General features: G+C 36.6%; 1 protein-coding gene across 2 annotated transcripts in view; it reads left to right on the top strand.

Moving 5' to 3' along the window:
- The window catches only part of STXBP5L (syntaxin binding protein 5 like), a 405174-nt gene that overhangs the window by 373414 nt on the left and 14105 nt on the right, over positions 1 to 17655 (top strand). For both annotated transcript variants that reach the window (XM_032630474.1, XM_032630475.1), the window contains 2 exons: positions 7066 to 7236; positions 9466 to 9705. In XM_032630474.1, coding sequence (XP_032486365.1) covers positions 7066 to 7236; positions 9466 to 9705 — 411 coding nt within the window. The remainder of the gene's footprint in view (positions 1 to 7065; positions 7237 to 9465; positions 9706 to 17655) is intronic.

Raw genomic sequence — 17655 nt, 5'->3', positions numbered from 1 at the left:
TATGGTTGGCCCTCCATACCTGAGGGTTCTGTGGTTGGTTGAATCCATGGATGTGGAACCCATGGACACAGAGGTACAATGTTATGTGTCAAAAAATACATCAAGTTTTAAGGAATTAAAATAATGGTTTATATAAGCCTCATGATAACCACAAAGCAAAAACTTATATACATAAAAGAGAAAGGAAATCTAATCATACCACTACAGGAAAGCATCCAATCACAAAGGAAGAGAGCAAGAAAAGAAAGAAACAGCACTTATAAACAGCCAGAAAACAATTAACAAAATGGCAGTAAGTTCATACATATCAATAGTTCCTCTAAATACAAATGGACTAAATTATTCAATGAAAAGACAAAGAGTGGCTGAATGGATTTATTGGGTTGGCCAAATAGTTCATTTGGGTTTTCCTGTAACAGCTTATGGAAAAACCTGAATGAACTTTTTGGCCAGCCCAACTTAAAAATAAATAAATAAATATTAAGAGTTATAGAGGCAGAAACAGACAACAGTAGAAATAGTAGGGGAATATCCCAATTTCATCAAATGACAGTTCATCCAGACAGAAAATCAACTAATGTGTTAAATAAGAAATCAAAAGAAAAATTAAAAATCTCTTGACACGAATGAAAATGGAAATACAATATAACAAAACTTATGGTATGCAGCAAAAGCAGTTCTAAGAGGGAAGTTCATAGTGATAAATGCCTACATTGAGAAATAAAATCTCAAACAACCCAATATACCTCAGGAACTGGAAAAAAGAAGGACAAATGAAGCCCAAAATTAGTAGAAGGAAGGAAATAAAGATCAGAACAGAAATAAATGCAATAGAGACTAAAAAGACAGTAGAAAAGATCAAAGAGCTGGTTTTTGAAAATACAAAATATACAAACCTTTGGCCAGATTCAAAGAAGAGAGGACTAAAATAAATAGAAATGAAAGAGGAGACGTTACAACTGGTACCACAAAAACACAAAGAATCGTAACATTCTACTATGAAAAATTGTATGCCAACAAATTGGAGAACCTAGAAGAAATAGATCAATTCTTAGGTACAACCTCCTGGGACCAAGTCATGAAGAAATACAAAATCTGAACAGACCAGTTACTAGTAAAGAGATTAAATTAGTAATCAAACACCTCTTCACTGGTCAATTCTACCAAACATTAAAAGAATTAATAACACTCCTTCTCAAATTCTTCCAAAAAATAAAGAGGAGGGAACACTTCCAAACTCATTTTACAAGGCCAATATTACCCTGATACCAAAACCAGAAAAGGACACTACAAGAGAAGAAAATAACAGGCTAATATCACTGATGAACATAGATACAAAATCCTCAACAAAATATTATCAAACCAAATTCAGCAGTACATTAAGAGGATCTTATGATCAAGTAGAATTTATTCCAGGGATGAAAGGATGTTTCAACATATGCAAATTAATGTGATATATATTAACAAAATGAATAAAAATTATATGATCATCTTGATAGACGCAGGAAAAACGTTTGACAAAATTCAGTATCTGTTTTTAATAAAAATTCACAACCAAGAGAGCATAGAGGGAATGTGCCTCAACACATACTGAAGACCATAAATTGACAAGGCCACAACTAATACCGTACTTAGAAGTGAAAAGCTGAAAGCTTTTCCTCCAAGATCAGGAATAAGACAAGGATGCCCATTCTTGCCACTTTCATTTAACATAATACTGGAAGTTCTAGCCAGAGCAATAAGGCAAGAAATATAAAGGGCATCCAAATCAGAATAGAAGAAGTAAAACTTTCTCTATTTGCAGATGACATAATCTTTATAGAAAACCACAAAGACTCCACCAAAAACTGTTAGAACTAATCAACAAATTCAGCAAAATTCCAAGATAGAAAATCAATATATAAAAGTCAATTGCAGGCTTCCCTGGTGGCATAGTGGTTGAGAGTCCACCTGCCGATGCAGGGGACACAGGTTCGTGCCCCAGTCCGGGAAGATCCCACATGCTGCGGAGCGGCTAGGCCCATGAGCCATGGCCGCTGAGCCTGCGCGTCCGGAGCCTGTGCTCTGCAATGGGAGAGGCCACAACAGTGAGAGGCCCGCGTACCGCAAAAAAAAATTTTTTTAAGTCAATTGCCCAGCTTCCCTGGTGGTGCATTAGTTGAGAGTCCGCCTGCCGATGCAGGGGACACGGGTTCGTGCCCTGGTCCGGGAAGATCCCACATGCTGCAGAGCGGCTGGGCCCGTGAGTCATGGCCGCTGAGCCTGCGCATCTGGAGCCTGTGCTCCGCAATGGGAGAGGCCACAACAGTGAGAGGCCCGCATACCGCAACAAACAAACAAAAAAGTCAATTACCTTTCTATACACCAACAACAAATTATCAGAGAAATTAAGAAAAGAATAAAATATCCAGGAATAGATTTTACCAGGGAGTTGAAAGATCTAGACACTGAAAATAAGATGTTAATGAAAGAAACTGAATAAAACACAAATAAATGGAAAGATATTCTGTGCTCATGGATTGGAAAAATTAATATTTTTTAAACGTCCATACAGATTTAATGCAACCCCCTATGAAAATTCCAGTGGTATTTTTCACAGAAATAGAACAATCCTAAAATTTGTATGGAACCACGAAGGACCCCAAAGAGTCAAAGCAATCTTGCGAAAGAAGAACAAAGCTAGAGGCATCACATTTTCTGGTTTCAAACTGTTACAAAGTTATAGCAATCAAAACAATATGGTATTGGCACAAAAACAGACACAGATCAATGGAACAGAAGAGAGATCCCAGAAATAAATTCATGCATATATGGTCAATTGATTTACAACAAAGAAGCCAAGAGTATACAATAGGGAAAGTATTCTCTTTCAAAATATTCTGGTGCTGGGAAAACTGGACAGCCACATGCCAAAAGAATGAAACTTAACCTCTGTTTTACACCATCCAGAAAAGCAACTCAAAATGGATTAAAGACTTGAATGTAAGACCTGAAACCTTAAAACTTCTAGAAGAAAACATAGGCAATATGCTCTTTGACATGAGTCTTAGCATTATTTTTTTTGGATTTGACACTAAAAGCAAAATTAAACTACATCAAACTAAAAAAGCTTCTGCACAACAAATGAAACCATCAATAAATGAAAAGTCACCCTACAGAATGGGAGAAAAATTTTGCAAATCATATATCTTATAAGGGATAATATTCAAACTATATAAAGAGGTCATACAACTCAGTAACAAAAATCAAACAATCTGATTTTAAAAATAGGCAGAGGTATTGGGGTGGTGGTGTGATGAATTGGGAGATTGGGATTGACATATATACACTAATATGTATAAAATAGATAACTAATAAGAACCTACTGTATAAAAAAATAAAATAAAATTCAAATCAAAAAATAATAAGGGAGGGAGGGAAAGAAGAGTTACCTCTGAACTATAAAAGTAAGCAAGGGTAAAGTTATGTGGGTTTTCATATATTTTAACTAACTGTTTGATACTGGCTACATTTTATATAGCTCAAAGCAAAGCCTTTTTATTTCATTTGTTTTCATGAATTTTAAAATCCAATACTTATTTTGATTTAGTATTATGTTGAACATTTATTTCACCATAGAATCACCCTCTGTGGCTTAGGCATAATACTAATTTTCATTTTCTAGGAATCATATGGTATATTAAAAAGTTTAACAAGACTAGTGTACCAAGTATTAAATTAAATCTTCATTTACATACTACTATAAAGCTTTGGCAAGGACTACGTTAAAAACAATTTCAACTGGAGTCAATAAGCCATTTTTCAGTAAATCACTATTGTACCTTACTCTATATAATATATACACTAAATCAAATACTGATTTAAAGATACAAGAGAATCAGCTAATTTAAAGAAACTTGTAATTTTTTTAGATTTGAGAATCTTTCTGTAAAATAAAGAATAACAATTTCCCATTTGCTCTAATCTGCTTATTGTTTTAAGGTTGAATTTTTTAGAATGTTGAATTTTCTCTAAATGTCATAGAGCACTACAGCTGAGATAAAACATCATTGTAATCAGGAAGCAGTTGTAGGAAACAAACCATTCCATTTATATTATGCAGAAAGTGACTTAATACAAGAAACTAGGTGCTTATCAAGTCATTGAAAGATGGAGATGTAAACGCTAAGCTTGGCCTACAGGTATGACTTTCAGAATAAGGCCACAAAACAGACATACCAGGGAAGCAGACAACTTTGCTACTGTTAGAATCAGAAGACTACTGCCAATCAATTGTTGAACTGAAGAGCACATTGTTATAAGATCAGCATTCTACTACAACTGCCTCTTGACATACAGAAAGCTTGTGACTGGACACTGGAATGTTGCTTCCAAAAACAAAGTAAAATCTCCATTGCAATAACACCAAAGCAGCATAAAAATCGCTTCCATCCCATTTTCAAAATCACTTGCCAGACATTTTGAAGCCCTGAGCCACTATGTAAAAAAGGCCACCATGCTATGAGGAAGCCCAAGCCTTCTAAAGAAGCCACCATTGACAGTCCCAACTGAGCTCAACATTTGCATCATTCTAGCCCAAGCCATGTGAGTAAAGAAGCCTCCAAAAGGGGCTTCCCTGGTGGCGCAGTGGTTGAGAATCTGCCTGCTAATGCAGGGGACACGGGTTCGAGCCCTGGTCTGGGAGGATCCCACATGCCGCGGAGCAACTGGGCCTGTGAGCCACAACTACTGAGCCTGCGCATCTGGAGCCTGTGCTCTGCAACAAGAGAGGCCACGATAGTGAGAGGCCTGTGCACCGCGATGAAGAGTGGCCCCCGCTTGCCACAACTAGAGAAAGCCCTCGCACAGAAACGAAGACCCAACACAGCAAAAATAAATAATTAATAAACTCCTAACCCCCAACATCTTCTTAAAAAAAAAAAAGAAGCCTCAAAAAGATTCCAAGCCCTCAGCCATTCAAGCATTCCTGACTAATGTCACAGACATCATGGATATAATATCCTCACCTTGCCTTAGTCTAAGTCCTTGCCTACAGAATCTGTAAGCATAATAAAATGATTGTTATTTTACATTATTAACATTTGGAGTGGTTTTTATGCAACAAGAGCTAAGCGAAACACATCATAGATATTTTATAAGTTTCAACAAGCATTTCAGAAACATTTTTAAAGATTATAATACTCTATTATGTAATATATACCACAATGTACCTAAAAGTTTATGCTAAATTGTAAAGGAGAGCTGGTTTCCAATTTTTATCTGTAACTTAAACTATACTGAATAATTTTATCAATAGAGGTTTTTGTTTCTCTTTTGTATTTAGCATTATTTCTTTATCATAAATTTCCAGAATGACTGTGTCTGGGCTATAACCAAATTTCTTTATAAGTGTTTTGTATCTATTCATATCTATCTTGAATATTTACTGTGGTTTTAAAAAAATTAAAGCAAATTAACTTCCATATATTTAAAAACTTTTAACAACAAAAAAAAATCCTTTAAGTTAATCAGCCCTATTGAAAACAGAAGAATATGGCCCAAAACTCTGGGCTACCCATGTATAGTAATTTCAGCCAGACCTCATGAGTCAATCATGAGGAGCTAGGGAAAATGTGGCCATACAGTGGGTAGGGGGTAAAAAGACCAGCATATTGAGTAATCTAATAATTGATACTGCCCTATTATGAGCTCAAATGAAACAATATTCACATGAAACAGCCACCAAATGATGGTAATAGATAGGCAGGGACCTTGGCTTAGCAAGTCCAGAGTCCTGGCTAAGTGAACAAATTTTACTGTTCTCAGAGCTCTGCTATATACTTTTGTACCTAGATAAGAGAGCATGAAGAGGACTGTAATCCATCCCACATTACTCTGGATAAGCCCTAGAACAAGGCTTCACACCTGTGGAAGGGGCAACTTTTCCTAACTGGTATGCCCAGAGGGGGGCAATTTGTACCTCCAAAGTAGTCACTCTGAGTCTTTGTTACTGGCAGCTATTGCCCTCAGTGTTCTTCCTATTTATAAGACTAGATTTGTTCGCAAAGGAGGGCTAGAGCTCTTGACTTCTGCTTCCCCCTAGCTAACTCATCGTGTGATATTTGTGCCTGTCCATTCAGGAAATCTGATTTCAGAGATCTATGTTAATATGGAAGATGACTGGTCCCAAAGGGCTTGGATCTCAATGTACATTATACAGGCTACTCCTAAACCCTACTAAATATGCCATCAAAATTGCTACTCCTTACCAAATATTTTAGCTGACCCTGTGGCCTAGTTTTTAAGCATACAGACACTAAGTGAGAAAAATCTGGATTAGAATCCTGCCTCCATGAATACTACTTATGTAATATTAGATGATTTTCTGAACCCTTTTTTCTGACCTTCATTTTCCTCATCTGCAAAAATCAGGATAATAAGGCAGCTACCTTGCATAGCTGTTGTGAAGATTAAATGAATAATGTGTATAAAATACCTAGCATTTAAGTATTCAATAAATGTTAACTCATTTTTAAAAAATAGTAAAACAGGGCTTCCCTGGTGGCGCAGTGGTTGAAGGTCTGCCTGCTGATGCAGGGGACACGGGTTCGTGCCCCGGTCCAGGAAGATCCCACATGCCATGGAGCAGCTGGGCCCGTGAGCCATGGCCGCTGAGCCTGCGCGTCCGGAGCCTGTGCTCCGCAACGGGAGAGGCCACAACAGTGAGAGGCCCGCGTACCGCAAAAAAAAAAAAAAAATTATGCAAAAGAAAGTCTAATACTATAACCTATTTTGTATTGCTATTAAATGGCAGAATACATAATGAGGACATAGAATAAATTTTAAACTATGTTAACTAGTCAAATTTTAAAAACGAATCTTATATTTAATAAATATCATGAAAAATTTGGCTAAATACTTTGGCAAAAATTGAAATTGTGACTAAATACTAAAATAGCATGGACTTGGCCATCTTTATATGTTTTGAAAAAAGGAATTCTCTTCATTTATTAATCTACACACTTAGATTCCTTTATATTAAGATTTAATTATGATATTTATGCTGCCTTCTTCCTCTTGGTACAGATCATGTAAATGGACACTGCACAAGTCCAACTTCTCAGAGTTGCAGTTCTGGAAAACGTCTTTCTAGTGCTGATGTTTCAAAAGTAAATCGCTGGGGTCCTGGAAGACCACCATTTCGAAAAGCACAGTCAGCTGCTTGCATGGAGATTTCTTTGCCAGTTACAACAGAAGGTAGGTTAAACATACAAATTTTTGTGGATACAATTAAAATTTGACATACCACAGTAACAGGAGCTGGAGGATAAGGGATGGTGGTCAGGTGTGAAAGATCTGAAAAACTATGGTCAACTAGACAGTGAGCAGCTGAGAACCTGGCTGAGCCGTGGCCATGACTCCAAATCCATTCCTCACTACACCTCTTTCATCTCTAAAACCAGAATGGCTGTTTATGAGTAGGCTTTCACCTCCTCTGTACAAAGTGAGACCTATGTCTTAATCTGCACTCCCAGTTTCTTTCCATCTCAATGGTAAGCCTCTTAGTGTCTCTATCTGTAGTTATTTAATGTCTTATAACCTTAGTTTCCTCAACTGTTAAGTGAATGTGACCAAGAAAAAGGGAAGACATTAAATTCTAAAGTTTGCAATCTCATCTTCATATGTTTGAAAAAGGGAGGATTATTTGCTTACTTATGGAATTACTGTTAGGGGCAGGGAGTAAAGTACAAGAGCCAGAAGGCCTAAAATTAAGACACACACACACACACACACACACACACACACACACACACACGGGAGTGTCCTGTAACTGCTGCTATTGTCTTGCTGATAAAAAGCTTTGGGACTAGAAATAGGAAAAAATAATCTTAGGAATATGCTATGGTAATTCTATGCTATAAAGTAATTCACCATTACCACCCCTCAAAAAACTTGGTAATAATGATCTATATTATTCTTCAAATTTTTAAAATAAAATTTTTAGGGACTTCCCTGGTGGTCCAGTGGTTAAGGCTCTGCACTTCCACTGGAGGGAGCGTGGGTTCGATCCCTGGTTGGGGAACTAAGATCCCACATGCCATGCAGCTTGGCCAAGTAAAAAAAGAGAATTTTTAGTTTTTTCCTTTAACACTATGCCATACTAAATTTGGTCCAGATGATCTTCTCTCACAGGTGCCTATGAATAGCAACCTAGAAACATTAGCTAGGAATGTTATAATGGAAGCAAAATGTAAAGGTTATAAAGGAAGTAGTACTTTTAATCACTGAATTGAATTGGGAATTTTGAGTTTTAGACTTTTCTGCCTCTAACTTGTTGATTCTGGGAAAATTACTTAACTCTATGTCTCTGCCTCCAAATCTGTAAAATATATAGATTATATCCAAGCTCCCTCTCAGATCTAAATTCTATTACAAACAATTATTTGTATAAACTTGCTAAGGGATAGAAGGGGGAAATTAGGAATATTATATTTTGGTTTGTAGAAAAAGGGATAGTCTGGGGAACTTATATTTGGTTTTATTGTGTATTATTTTATTTATATATTATCTCTTTTTATAAAAATGAGTCACACTTATACCTATCAAAAAGGAAAGGAGAGGGAAGGCAGTAAAAAGAGGAATATGAGGAACTTGTACTCTGGAGTGATTATATGAACAATACAACCTTCCTAATATTTACCTGAGGTGGTGAGTTTCTGCTTGTTGGAGTGTTACACATGTGTAAGAGTTGATGAGCAGGAGAACCTGAAACCACCTTGTTTCCTTTAAGTGGGCTGAAGCCCTCTCAGAAAGATTATTGGTGGGGTGGCATTGTCTACGACTCTGTATTTGGCCCTAGGCAAAGCCAAGGCTGTATTTGGATTCAAAGTAGGCAGCTTGTAACTAGTTCAGGGAGATAACATTTGCTCTTTAGTCTTGGTGTAAATATAAATAGTTCAATTTTTACAATTTTAATTACTCCAAATATAACAAAATCAGAGGAATGTATTTACTACAGAACATTTGTGACCCTTCAGGTAAGTAGCCACAATGTTGTCAGTAAGTGGGGATTGTCAAGAAATCATTAGAAGTACTTCCAACAATTGAGAGATAGGAGGGAAGCATAATTAAAACTGCACCAGAAGTTCTTGTAACCTTAACTATTTAGACTAAACATCTTTTTTTTCTAGATTAGAGAATTTCAACTAACTTGTGAGGTGAGGTAGAGAGAAAAACACAGTGGACTGGAACTCTGGAGACTCAAGGTCTAGTTCCAGCTCTTCCTAAGTTTATGATTTACACTTCTGGACTTGTCTCTTCATCTTCAAAATAAGCTGGTGAACTGGATAAACTGCCTTACAGATCAGTTAACAACGAATCAAATTCTACTTCTCCCCCATAATTTTGGTTTTCACTTACTAAGTTTGACTTTACTTGTTCTGGAAACACACTAAAACTAAATTTTTGGTTTTTAAATTTCCATAGAAAGTCGAGAAAATTCCTATAATCGCTCGAGAAGCTCTAGCATCTCCAGTATTGACAAAGATTCTAAAGAAGCGATTACAGCACTATACTTCATGGAGTCCTTTGTTCGGAAAAATGACTGTACTATCTCCCCTTGTTTGTTTGTTGGAACTAGTCTGGGAATGGTGTTAATCATCTCCCTAAACCTACCTTCAGCAGATGAACAAAGATTTACAGAGCCAGTCATGGTATTGCCAAGTGGTAAGAGTTTTTACTTATTCCTTCATTGCTACTTTTTCAAATTTAAATATATGGTATTTTAAAACATTTAATTTGTATTGATCTGGAGCAAAGATTTAAGTATTCTGTATAATAGGAACTATTAAGAATTTTATAAATCATATACTGTATTGCAGCTTACTTGCAGGGTGAAATAGTCAACCATTTCTATGGTAATAAATTGTGGAACTCCCAACCTAAACAATGCCTTGGGAAATAAGTTTCTGAAAAGCATTTAGGAAAGCCTTAAAGCAAAAGTTTAAAATTTTTAATGAATTGAAGCATTTCTCCAAAGTTACATGCCATATCAGAGCCTATGAGTGTTTTACATCATCCTTAAAGAACTCAGATGATTAAGTTGGAAGCAGTCTGACTTGAGGTGGCTTTCTGAATTCATTGATAATCTGTGCCCATCTTGTTTTGAAGCCATGCCACACAATTTCTTCCCTTTTTATCCTAGTACCTAGAGAATTTGACCTACGTTATAAGTATTGTTGCTAAAGTATATGTTGTATTCTCTTCCTACTTGACTTGTCTTTTTCCTTTTGAAGAGATTCCTTTGAGTATTTAAAAATTTATTCTGATCAATAGTTTTTTCATATATAGAAAAGAGAGTAAAAGTTATCTGAAAAACATTTCTTAAGTAAAAATAATTTTATTAATATATAGGATAAGGGATTTTATTTTAAAAGAACACATATATGGCATGGTAGGTTAGATAGAGTTCTGTTTTCTTTGTTAACTGGTATGCTAAATTCATATAGATGGATTGTAACTTACTGTAGGTAGAACAGTCAGCTCTCTACTAGTGAGGCAAATTCAGATAAACATATCGTATTTTGTGTGTGTATGGCTTAAAAAACAGAAGTTTATTTTCTCACACTTCTGGAGGCCCAAGATTAAGGTGTTGGCAGGGCTGGTTTCTTCTGAGGCTTCTCTACTTGGCTTGCAGTTGGCCACACTCTCACCATATTCTCACGTGGCTGTCCCTCTGTGTGCTTGTACCCCTGGTGTCTCCCCATGTTTCCTAATCTCTTCTTAGAAAGGCATTGGACAGTTTGGATGAGGGCCCACCCTATCAGCCTCATTTTAACTTAATCACCTCTTTAAAGGCTCTGTCTCAAATATGGTCACATTCTGAGGCAATGGAGTTTAGGCCTTCAACATATGAATTTGGCGTGGGGGAGGACAAAATGCAGCCCATAACATGCACCGTATTTTAAAAGTTAATCTGTTAGGATCACTAGATTTTAATTGTAAACATATTTCACAATAAGAAAATATATTTTATTATGGTTCTAATTTTAAGGAAATATGTATAATTCTCATACTGGTTGAGAGAGAGCCAGATCAGTAAGGTCAAAATGAATTTTTAAGTATTAATTCAATCCATTATTTAACTCAATAAATTTGTATACAGATTGGATACCTAATATATGCCGTGTATTCTTCAAATTTAAAGGTAAAAATCAAACTCCTGTATACACAAGTTTACAACTGTGAGTGAAAGACAGTTTTCTAATAAGAGATTTTCTAACGTATGTGGTTTTCTATGCCACAAGCATAGAAATAAACAAGTGTCTGGAACTAATTTAATGGATCTCAGTACTATAAGAAAGTTCTTCAACATTCTTAGCAAATAGACTTAGACTTAAAATGATGGCAAAATACAAAATAAGTATATATTTAACTTAATATTCTGGCATCTGGTTCATAAATATTTGCGTACTCTTTCCTTATCCATTTAAAGAGAGATAATGAGAAGCTATCTTCAAGTTTCTATGTCAGTATTCCATTCTTTCAAGATGTTAGTTAATATATCAGTATCACTTCATCAGTTGTAACGAATGTACCACACTAATACAAGATGTTAATAACAGGAAAGGACAAAGGGGGCATATGGGAACTCTCTGTACTATCTGCTCAACTTTCTGTAAACCTAAGATTGCTCTAAAAAAATTAAGTCTATTAAGCAGTACCTATAAGGGATGAAACTATGAGTCTAGGTTCAGATCTGTTTTATAATTAACCACTGAAAGAGAAATAGCCTAATTGGAGGCCATAATTTATGACAATAAAAAGAAAAAAGGAAGGTGGAGTTTCATAAGAAAATATAGAGGAACTTCCCTGGTGGTCCAGTGGTTAAGAATCCATCTTGCAATGCAGGGGACACTGGTTCGATCCCTGGTCGGGGAACTAAGATCCCACGTGCTGCGGGGAACTAAGCCCGCGCGCCGCAACTACTGAGCCCATGCGCCACAACTAGAGAGCCCGAGTGCCACAACTATAGAGCCCACGTGCTCTGGAGCCTGTGCACCACAACTAGAGAGAGAAGCCAGCACGCCCGTGCACTGCAACAAGATCCCGGGTGCCACAACTAAGACCCGACGCAGCAATCAATCAATCAATACATACTACAACAAGAAAGGGTTGCAAGTGGAATAGTCTGATAGAACTTAAAAAAGAAAGAAAAAGAAAAACTATAGAGATGACAGAAAGCCAATTCAAATTTAAAGTAGAAAACTTGTCCCCTCTTCCTCACATCTCACTTCCTGACTCCTTCTTCACCTTCTTTCCAGTATCTACTCTCCACTAGTCTCCACTGTTCCACTAGTCCCTGCCCTATCAGTACTGCTCTAGATTATGGGAACCATTTTTAAAGGTTTGGAATCGGAGGCATTTCCCTCTTCTGTTGCCAGTGCTAAAGTGGGCAACATGTTCTCAGGCTCTGAAGGCATTCTTACCATCAAAACATTGTTGAATTACCTTTTATCAGTTGGCCTAGCAAAATTTATCTGAGTCTAGCAATTTCCTCAAAGTTGAATACAATCTATTTTGAAATTTATTCATCATTCATTCAACATACATTTCCCAAGCTCATACTAATTAATTAGTCACTGGGGATACAATGGTGATCAGGACACAGAATGATCTGTATTCCCAGATTATATGTAGGGAAGGACAAAAGTAAACAGAAAATTACAATCAGGAAAGTAAAGAATACTGTGCAGCATGGGGGGCGGGGGGTTGGGGAAGACCTCTCTAACACAGCAGCCATCTGAAATGGGACCGGTTTGGAAGGGAGCTGTGCACAGTACTGATGTTTAAGAGTAATTTAAAGCAGCATGAGTAAAAACCTAGAGGTAAAAAGAGTGTGGCACAGCCAAAGCCTAGAGATAGAATGGTGCTAGTTGAGGCTGGAAAAGCAGGCAGGGGAAGATTAGAGGGCCTTACAACCATGTTAAGGAGCTGGAAAAGACTTCCTAGATCTGTGGGGTTTTTGTTTGTACAAAAAAAAAAATTGTGATGTGGTATGCTTTTTTATCTCAAACGCTGGTGCTTAAATTTTCTAATTGTAAAAAAATCCAAATACAGGTGAAGATAAATGAAAATTATGCCACCAGCAAACATTCCCCCTTCTCTGTCGCATCTCCCCCTCCACACTTCTGCCCCTAGAAATTTTACTCTCCAACATAATTCTTTGAGAAATTTGCTGAGATTCTAATTTTAAAGCCACTTTACTGAAGTATGATTGACATATAAAAAGCTGTACATATTTAACGTAAACACCTTGATGAGTTTGGAGACAAGTATACATCCATGAAAACATGACCAAAATCTATGCCATAAACTTATTTATAACCTCCAAAAGTTTCCTACCCCTCTAATTTTTTGAGACTCACTTTAAATTGTATTTCATTTCCATGTAACGCTTTGTGCTACCAGCTACAGATTATTCTGTAATTACCAATCCTGCCACATGAAGTGCCTGTCATTGCTTTGTAAAAAAAATTATTTTCATGCTTCATCAAACTAGAGATTTAAACTCATGATTAAACTAAAGATTTTCCATAATAAATTCATTCTCTTTACCCCCGAACTATTTCTTCTTGCTCTTCTCCCCATTTCTGTTAATAGTGCCATGATACTACCTAGATGACTTCCATCACTTCCGTTTCTTTTCTGATCCCTTTACTTACTGCCTCTGTACTGGTCTTATTACAATATTGTCTTCATCACCTAATTTCTATACACCATATTCTCTGATACCTTTCACTTACCCATAGAAGCAATTTCTTGAAAATCGTGGAAATCAGTGATCTCTATAAGCTCAGCTTTGTTCTACCTTTCTAATCTGATTTCCTGCTACTTCCCAGCACCAGCTCTCTGGTCCAACCAGTCTTATTTCCTCACTTCCCTTTTGGAAAACGTGTATCGAGTTTCTTGGGAGCTGTAAGATTTGGAAGAATTTTCTACAGACTAGCTCTTGGATCCAGACATTTCAAATTTCAAATCTTGTTTCTTCTACATTATCTATATATTTCTAATATTGACATAATATATAATTTGTAATATGATCTTCAGCCCTGCACTTCCGTGTCAGATTAATGCTGAGTTGCATCAGGGTGGTGGGAGTTTTCCTAGCAGCCATTCCTATAACCTAAAAGGCTTTCAGTAACCTAGACATGGTAGTGATTGTGAATCACGTACACAAGTCTACTAAATTCTAGATGTACCCCCATCTTAATTTCCCCTTGTCCAGATTCCTGAAATGCCTATTCACTACAATGTCACTTAACTGGAAGAAAATTACAGTGGAAAGAGAAAGGAGTTTAACTTGATTGTGGTTAAAATATTTTAGTTTCACAAACTTAAAACCCATGAACACGTGCCTCACTTAAAGAAGGGCTGATAAAGAAAAATTAAAAATGTAAGAGATAAAGATTTGTGTAGATGGACTTACCTCATTTTCTCTAGATTTTCCTTTTTGTATACTAAGGATATGATTTTAACTTACTAATTCAGTTTTTTATTACATATTATCTAAGCTTAGATATATTTGTTTACATATCATCTAAGCTTAGATATATTTGTTTTCATATGCAAAAGTATATCAGAGATGATCTTCTTGCCTTTATTCTTTTTCTTACAGTATTCTTGTGTTGTCCTTTGCCTGCTGACAAGAAATATCTCCTAGACTTACCCTCTACTCTAGACTTTTCCCAGCCCACTCCCTATGTCAGACTTACTTGCTAGCATTTAATTCCTTTAAAATCTAGCTCTCTGATGAAGAACAATTAACTTATGCAAATGTACAGATGAGTGAATGTGCTATCTCACAGATATAATATGAAACTAGTTAATAGGTTTTGTCTGGAGATCAAATGAGAAGGATGTAGTTTTTCATCTTAAGTCTAAACCTTGATGAGAAATTTCGCTCTATGCAAGTATTTAGTTTAGGGACTTTCCATATAAGATGTGTATATTTCAAACATATTTGTGAAATTCATGCATTATATCTTAAAAACTAATACAGTAAGAATATAGTTCAAGCATAATGATTGTATTTGACTGAAGTATAATCACAGCTTAATACAGGAAAACAAATATACACACTCCACTTATAGGTAGCAGCTCTATTAGTTGTTTACAGTTCTTATTACTAGTTGTATTAAATGTGTTTGTAGCAATTTTATTTTCCCCAAAGTAGATATACTGTCACTTGAAACTGCTGAATAAAGCAAGGAATCTGTCTAAGCCCTTAATAGCTAGACACGTGGGAAGCTATTAAGATTTTTAGATATTTTAAAAATTCATTGAATTAAAAAAGCAAAATAAAATTCTCTACAGGTACTATCAAAAAAATGATATTTCACATACCCTTTTGTCACATGCTACTGTCATGAATTCAAACTCTTGCCAGACTCCCTTCTCTTATGGAGAGATTAAAAGAATGTACTTCTTTGGGAAAATCCAATGATCTAGATATATAGTTCTTAATATATAGGATAACCTAGAAGAAATGGATAAACTCCTAGAAACATATAACCGACCAAGACTGAATCATGAAGAAATAGAAAGTCTCAACAGACCTGTAACTAATAAGGAGATTTAATCAGTAATCAAAAATCTCTCAACAAAGAAAAGCCCACTTATCTTTTTAAATTTAATTTCACATTAATTTATCTTGATTGTCTTGACAACAAATTCTCATCAATGATACGGAAATTTGAACTAAACCACTAAATCACTGAATTTTAGAGAAAACACCTAAAGATTATCCATCCCAGTAGCCGTCACTTTAGTCTGTATCAGAATCACTTGGAGGGTTTGTTACAACCATTCTCAGAGTTTCTAATTCAGTAGGTCTGGGATGAAGTCTGAGAATTTGCTTTTAAATAAGCCGCAGGTGATAATAGTACAAATGCAGTTTTGCATGCTGGGATGGAGAAAACAATGTTCTTTCCTCCTGTATAGGGAAAAAGCCAGTCCTTCCTCCTTCCGTGTTTCTCCTGTGCGTTTCCTTTACTTTCACACGACTACCACACTCACAACACTTCTGACACCAGATGAGTGGAGGTTTTCTCCACAAACAAGCAAGTCTCTGAGACACCAGCTGGGTGTTCCACAATTCAACGCAATTCGGACACTACATGGAAATAGTGTCAGATCACACAGGGTAAGTTCTCAGTCCAATGAGACTGTCCCCTCCCCCTCTTTCAGATGCCAATCCCAAGTCACCTGTTCTTCTGACCTGAGGTTTCCACAACCTCCTCCTCGGGTTCAATTAATTTGCTACAGCAGCTCACAGAAATCAAAAAAACTGTTTACTTACTGCTTAGCAGTTTCCTATAAAAGGATATAGCTGAACATCCGATGGAAGAGATGCCTAGGGCAAGGAACGTAGGATGGGACGTGGAGCTTCCATGCCTTCTCCAAGAGCTCTCTCCCACAGCTCTGCCTGCTCGACCCGGAAGCTCTCCAAACCCCCGCCTTTTGGGTTTTTAATGGAGGTTTCCTTCCACAGGTGTGATTAATTAAACCATTGCCCATTGGTGATTGAACTCAATCTGCTTCTTTCTTCGCCCCAAAAGTAGGGGGGTGGGGCTGAAAGTGCTAACCCTCTAATCACCTGGTTGGTTCCCCTGGCAAGAAGCCCCTATCCTTAGGTGAGGCCCCCAATCACCTAATTAACAAAATGAAAGACACCTGTGTTGCTCTTGTCAGGAAATTCCAAGGATTTTAGAGCACTGTGCCAGAAACAGGAATAAAGACCAAATAGATATTTATCATAAATCATAACATCATACATACGTAATATGGTTAATCACAATCCTGGTTAAATTTAATTCTACCTACTTTATTTCTGTGTCTGTGTAGCTGGATATGGCTGGAGAATATATAACCAGACTAAAAAGTCTCATTTTGAAATAAATCATCATTAACCTCAAGTCGGTTCCTGTGCTGCTGGGTAGTCCTCTGTCCACCCTCTTGAACAATAATTACATATTTTCTCCACTCTCCTCAGAGTTCCCATACCTCCTCCACTGTTTTCAATCTCAGCTAATGACCATGTGTCCTCTTTCACTGAGAAAACTGAAACGATCAGATAAGAACTTCAGCAGCTGCCACCACGTCTACCAACCTGTCTGTCTGTATCTCCATGGTCTCTACCTTTTCTCCTGTTGTGACTAAACTGTAAGCTCCTGACTTGGTGAATGTCTCCAGTTGTACACTAGATTCTACTCCCTTTCACCTACACAAGAAAGTCAATCCAGCAATTTTTCCTGTTTCCTTTATATAATTATAATAAATATTCATCATTTTACTAGATCAGCATACAAACATGCTGTTATTTCTCCCATTAAAAGAGAAAACCCCTCCTTGAATCTATTCTCCTACAATGCCCCATTTCACTTCTTTTTCTTTAGTGCAAAATTCCTTGAAATAGTTATGTTATATTCACTATTTCCAGTTTTATTCTCCCATTCTCTCTTGAGTGCATTCTAATCAAACTTTCCCCCACACCAATCAACAAAAAGCTCTGTATAGGTCATCACTGACCTCACTGCTAAATCCAATGGTCAATTCTCAAGTCACATCTTACCTGACACATCAGCAACATATTGCAGTTTACCATTTTCCCTACCT

The sequence above is a fragment of the Phocoena sinus genome, chromosome 4 (genome assembly GCF_008692025.1).
Source record: "Phocoena sinus isolate mPhoSin1 chromosome 4, mPhoSin1.pri, whole genome shotgun sequence".
Lineage (NCBI taxonomy): Eukaryota > Metazoa > Chordata > Mammalia > Artiodactyla > Phocoenidae > Phocoena > Phocoena sinus.
Note: the sequence above shows the minus strand (reverse complement) of the source record. Positions and strands in the feature narration are given on the sequence as shown.